Source organism: Electrona antarctica, assembly GCF_951216825.1.
Source record: "Electrona antarctica genome assembly, chromosome: 12".
Taxonomy (NCBI): Eukaryota; Metazoa; Chordata; class Actinopteri; order Myctophiformes; family Myctophidae; genus Electrona; species Electrona antarctica.
In genome coordinates, this window is record NC_136793.1 from 1595473 (window position 1) to 1602065 (window position 6593).

General features: G+C 48.6%; 1 protein-coding gene across 4 annotated transcripts in view; it reads left to right on the plus strand.

Moving 5' to 3' along the window:
• polk (polymerase (DNA directed) kappa) overlaps positions 1-6593 on the plus strand; it is a 46012-nt gene that overhangs the window by 10027 nt on the left and 29392 nt on the right. For 3 of the 4 annotated variants that reach the window (XM_079517033.1, XM_079517035.1, XM_079517034.1), the window contains exons 3-4: positions 4010-4129; positions 5817-5969. In XM_079517033.1, the coding sequence (XP_079373159.1) occupies positions 4010-4129; positions 5817-5969 (273 nt within the window). Of the gene's footprint in view, positions 1-4009; positions 4130-5816; positions 5970-6004; positions 6055-6593 lie in introns of those variants that run through there. The other variant, XM_079517036.1, reaches the window with a different exon arrangement.

Genomic DNA, 6593 nt, shown 5'->3' on the forward strand with positions numbered 1-6593 from the left:
TCTCTTTCTGTCAAAAAGACCACCCGACTCACGGCGCCCAGACGTACCGCCCGCTCGGTGTGTTAGCTCAAACTCATCAGCCCTAACAGATGCTTTAGCCACTGATTCAAGTTTTTGTTCTTCGAGATACACAACAATACGTTCTGGTATACATGATTTGAACTCTTCCAACAAAATGAGCTCACTGAGCTGCTCGAAAGTTTGTACATTGCTCGCTTTACACCACCGGTAAAATAGCATGGCCTTCTCACGGCCGAACTCCACATAAGTTTGAGTAGCATACTTCTCAGCGAATCTAAATTTCTGCCGATAATGCTCCGGCACTTTCTCGAATCCACTAAGAATAGCAGCCTTCACCACATCATAATCCAAGCTCTCATCAACTGATAGCGCACCACAAATATCCTGGGCTCTCCCTGTCAATTTACATTGGAGTAATAGACTCCAGAACTCTTTTGGCCAATTAACTACTTTAGCAATCCTCTCAAAAGCAGCGAAATAATTGTCCAACTCACCTTCCTTAAACGCAGGCACCAGGGCTATCTGTCTGCTCACATCAAACGATGACACATCTCTGGAACTCGGGCTGAACACACCACCTTGCCGATGCTGCTGCTGGGAGGCGGGCGCCACTGTGGACCCCCCTTCGAAGTAGACCTGTCCATCCGGGCGGGCACGATTGAATAGTCTCTGCTGTTCTAGTTTGCACTCCTCGCTACTTAAGCGAAGTCTTTCAATCTCCCGTTGCAACTCTAGTTCCCGGAGGCGCAGAGTCCCCTCTCCCCCGTTAGGACTCCCCCCAACATTAGCATCATGCCCTCGCCCCTGGGCCTGAGCCCCCGTGGGCTCGCGGCTGGTGTGTTGCCCTAGGTCTTGAACATGAACTTGAGACGGAGCCGCCTTGGGCTCATCATCATCCGACCCATTGAGGGCCTCGTCTTCACTGACATTAGCCTCTGTCATAGTGAGGTCCTCCACTGTCTCATCGCGTGCACTCATCTCAATGATACCACGCTTAGTCAACTCCTTCACTACAGCAGCAAACACTTTATCCTTCTTTCTGGTGCGTTGCGGGAAAGGAACGTGATATCTTTTTGCCAAGGCCCACAACTGCCAATAATCACACTGTTCTAACTCACTAAGCTTCAGGATATCCGTACAAGCACTATCAGAATCAGATGCCATAACATTGCGACGAAGTCTTATACTCAAACCATGCGAAAGCGAGCAATACACTTACCATCGGCCGCAGCCTCCACCGACCCGCACAGGTCTGCTACCAAAAACAATAGTAGCCAGCCAAACCACATAACCAACTGAAAAGAAAAAAAAACCTTTGAATTGTTATTTAAAGACCGGACGAGATCCCATTTATGTTACAAATCATAAGTCTAGGGGTAAATGAGTGGGTAACATACGAAGGGGGAGCAGACACCAGGATCAAAATACGAGTATTTATTATAATAAGTATATATATAATAAATCAAACAACGTATTTATACAATAATGGCTCACCAAAACAAAAGATACAATAAAGAAAACACCTTTCCGAAGGGTGTGCGGAAACACATTTAACAAATAAACAATAAGGTAGATATTTCAATAGTCAGCGGTGACACATTGGTGGTAGCGGATCGGGAGAAGGTCCTAGCGACGTTCCCCCCGAGCTGTCAGATGCAGACTGGCTATATAGAGCACGGCGCATTCCTGGCCAAGGAATGCGCGCGACCGGCAGCCAATCAGGGAGTCAGGCGTTGATCAGACGCCTGGCTAGAGCCGGCCCCTCGTTGGTGTACTACAAGGCAGTAAACAGCCAATCCAACCTGGAGTGGAATATAGAACACATATAATATAGAAAGCGCTTTCTATCCCCATATGTGTTCATAACAAGTCTACTGGATGTATAGCCATAGATATATATATACATAATAAGAGATATCAAAGATAGGTCCAAACATATATATACAATATAACTATAACAATACCCCCAGTTACCTCATATAGATATATACATAATATTAACAATAAATATATATATCTATACTACATCATATTAAACAAAACTAATCATAACAAATCATAACACACACGTGACCGCAGTCCACGTGACAAGGACGAGAAGAGAAGACTCTTCTCGTCCTATTCGCTTCTCGTCCTCTTTAGATAGTCCTTGCTATTAACCCGGAAATGAAATGGAGGCTTGTTACAATTGGAGTCTATGCCTGGCACAGGTTAGCTGTGCTTCTGCTACCACCTAGTGGGCAGATAAAGTGTTAAGTAAACCTCTCGCCCACAGGGCTCCAGGTTCTATGAGAACGAGTCATGTAAAGTAAACCTCTCTCGCCCACAGGGCTCCAGGTTCTATGAGAACGAGTCATGTAAAGTAAACCTCTCTCGCCCACAGGGCTCCAGGTTCTATGAGAACGAGTCATGTAAAGTAAACCTCTCTCGCCCACAGGGCTCCAGGTTCTATGAGAACGAGTCATATAAAGTAAACCTCTCGCCCACAGGGCTCCAGGTTCTATGAGAACGAGTCATGTAAAGTAAACCTCCCTCGCCCACAGGGCTCCAGGTTCTATGAGAACGAGTCATATAAAGTAAACCTCCCTCGCCCACGGCTCCAGGTTCTATGAGAACGAGTCATATAAAGTAAACCTCCCTCGCCCACAGGGCTCCAGGTTCTATGAGAACGAGTCATATAAAGTAAACCTCCCTCGCCCACAGGGCTCCAGGTTCTATGAGAACGAGTCATATAAAGTAAACCTCTTGCCCACGGCTCCAGGTTCTATGAGAACGAGTCATATAAAGTAAACCTCCCTCGCCCACAGGGCTCCAGGTTCTATGAGAACGAGTCATATAAAGTAAACCTCCCTCGCCCACAGGGCTCCAGGTTCTATGAGAACGAGTCATGTAAAGTAAACCTCTCTCGCCCACAGGGCTCCAGGTTCTATGAGAACGAGTCATGTAAAGTAAACCTCTCTCGCCCACAGGGCTCCAGGTTCTATGAGAACGAGTCATGTAAAGTAAACCTCTCTCGCCCACAGGGCTCCAGGTTCTATGAGAACGAGTCATGTAAAGTAAACCTCTCTCGCCCACAGGGCTCCAGGTTCTATGAGAACGAGTCATATAAAGTAAACCTCTCGCCCACAGGGCTCCAGGTTCTATGAGAACGAGTCATGTAAAGTAAACCTCCCTCGCCCACAGGGCTCCAGGTTCTATGAGAACGAGTCATATAAAGTAAACCTCCCTCGCCCACGGCTCCAGGTTCTATGAGAACGAGTCATATAAAGTAAACCTCCCTCGCCCACAGGGCTCCAGGTTCTATGAGAACGAGTCATATAAAGTAAACCTCCCTCGCCCACAGGGCTCCAGGTTCTATGAGAACGAGTCATATAAAGTAAACCTCTTGCCCACGGCTCCAGGTTCTATGAGAACGAGTCATATAAAGTAAACCTCCCTCGCCCACAGGGCTCCAGGTTCTATGAGAACGAGTCATATAAAGTAAACCTCCCTCGCCCACAGGGCTCCAGGTTCTATGAGAACGAGTCATGTAAAGTAAACCTCTCTCGCCGACAGGGCTCCAGGTTCTATGAGAACGAGTCATATAAAGTAAACCTCTCTCGCCCACAGGGCTCCAGGTTCTATGAGAACGAGTCATGTAAAGTAAACCTCTCTCGCCCACAGGGCTCCAGGTTCTATGAGAACGAGTCATGTAAAGTAAACCTCTCTCGCCCACAGGGCTCCAGGTTCTTTGAGAGCGAGTCATGTAAAGTAAACCTCTCTCGCCCACAGGGCTCCAGGTTCTATGAGAACGAGTCATGTAAAGTAAACCTCTCTCGCCCCACAGGGCTCCAGGTTCTATGAGAACGAGTCATGTAAAGTAAACCTCTCTCGCCCACAGGGCTCCAGGTTCTATGAGAACGAGTCATGTAAAGTAAACCTCTCTCGCCCACAGGGCTCCAGGTTCTATGAGAGCGAGTCATGTAAAGTAAACCTCTCTCGCCCACAGGGCTCCAGGTTCTATGAGAGCGAGCTGAAGAGGGAGCAGCAGGTGAACCAACGCATTGAGAGGATGATGAGGCAGAAAGACAACATCACACACGCACAGCTGGAGAACGCACACACTGAGGTATATACACACACCGCACGCACACACACGCACACACACCGCACACGCACGCACGCACGCACGCACATACCATAATCAAACATTTAATCAAACATTTAATCAAAATTAATTACATTTTTAATAAAGAAAAGTTAATCTATTTTGGGAGAAATGTTAAAATCTTGGCCTGAATTGGACAGTCAACCAGTGCTGCACAATTCTTGCTCAAATTTAGAAATGACATCGCGTAGGTGTCTGAATCTAGATCGCGATTACTAAAACTCAAATGTAGTGTACAAATGGAACCAAATGGAATGGGTCCATTTGGTTCCATTTGTACACTCTCAGAGTCAAATTAACATCGATTTTACAATATTATAGTCCCAGAGATAGAAATGCCATTCAATGGGGGTCCGTAGACTAATGCATGTCAAACTGGGGATCCGTGAAATTTGAGAATCTCTGCTAGAGCCGTAAAAATCTTCTCTTATGGGGGGGGGGGGGGGTCCCTGGCATATCTTTTCAAATGGGGGTCCGCGGGCTAATACGTGTCAATTTGGGGGTCCTTGACATGAAAAGGTTTGGGAACCCCTGCAGTAAATAAAGCAATCGGCGCCCCTGCGCCCACCGCGGTGTGCAACGCCCCACCGCGGTGTGCAACTCTCAGTCACCTGCGCCCACCGCGGTGTGCAACGCTCTGCGCCCACCGCGGTGTGCAACGCTCTGCGCCCACCGCGGTGTGCAACGCTCAGTCATTAGTCACCTGCGCCCACCGCGGTGTGCAACGCTCAGTCATTAGTCACCTGCGCCCACCGCGGTGTGCAACGCTCAGTCATTAGTCACCTGCGCCCACCGCGGTGTGCAACGCTCAGTCATTAGTCACCTGCGCCCACCGCGGTGTGCAACGCTCAGTCATTAGAGTCTCACCTGCGCCCACCGCGGTGTGCAACGCTCAGTCATTAGAGTCTCACCTGCGCCCACCGCGGTGTGCAACGCTCAGTCATTAGAGTCTCACCTGCGCCCACCGCGGTGTGCAACGCTCAGTCATTAGAGTCTCATACCTGCGCCCACCGCGGTGTGCAACGCTCCGTCATTAGAGTCACACACAGCGCGGAGGGGGAAGGGAACACCTGCGCCCACCGCGGTGTGCAGCGCTCTGCGCCCACCGCGGTGTGCAACGCTCAGTCACTAGAGTCTCACACAGCGCGGAGGGGGAAGGGAAACATCACAGGGAACATGGGGGAGGCGACCCAGGCATGCAGGGCTGGACTGGCCATAGGACGTACCGAGCATATTCCCGGTGGGCCGTGACCATAGGGGGCCGCCATGATATTTAAAAAACAAAAAGGCAGGCCAATAGGTGGCAGGCCACCAGGAAAGGGCCGGGCGTGCTGCCATTCTGCCAGTGCCATCATGATAATTTCACTGTACCTGTATCAGTGAGTGACAAATAAACCCTTGTTGTTTGTGTGTGCCTCGACGGAGCGGGCGGTAGAGTTTCTGCTATCTGGTGGGCTGGTCTGGGCCAAATGTTTGTCCCAGTCCAGCCCTGCAGGCACGGCACGCTCTGAGCACAGAGGCCCAGTCCAGCCCTGCAGGCACGGCACGCTCTGAGCACAGAGGCCCAGTCCAGCCCTGCAGGCATGGCTCTGAGCACAGTGTTTCTTTCTGTTCATTCTACTATTCTCATAACCTCGCTGTGTGTCAGGTGGAGAAGCTGAGGTGGTCGTTGGAGCGAGGTCGTGACCTCAGCAGGGTGATGGTTCACGTCGACATGGACGCTTTCTACGCTGCCGTGGAGATGAGGGACCGCCCCCATCTGAGAGACCAGCCAATGGCTGTGGGCTCCGCCTCCATGCTGGTGAGTTAATGAGATGTTAATGAGATGAGGGGACTGCCCCCATCTGAGAGACCAGCCAATGGCTGTGGGCTCCGCCTCCATGCTGGTGAGTTAATGAGATGTTAATGAGACGAAGGCCACGCCCATGGCTGTATGGTCCTCCAGCATGCCGGTGAGATGATGCCTTCATATAGTAGTCAGGGTGACTGATTGATTGATTGATTGAAATATTTATTAACAGTTTGCAGAATTACAGTACATTTCAAGCACAAACTCAATACAAAGACTGTTAACTGTGAGTGGACGACCCAATTAAGCATTACACTTGTTTATAAGAGGGTCCACCATGACCAGATCCTGACTTTGGATTTTAGTTTTAGTCATAGTCTCTTCAATAGTTTTAATTTAGTTTTAGTCATAGTCTCTTCAATGGTTTTCATTTAGTTTTAGTCATAGTCTCTTCAATAGTTTTAATTTAGTTTTAGTCATAGTCTCTTCAATAGTTTTAATTTAGTTTTAGTCATAGTGTCTTCAATAGTTTTAATTTAGTTTTAGTCATAGTCTCTTCAATAGTTTTAATTTAGTTTTAGTCATAGTCTCTTCAATAGTTTTAATTTAGTTTTAGTCATAGTCTCTTCAATAGTT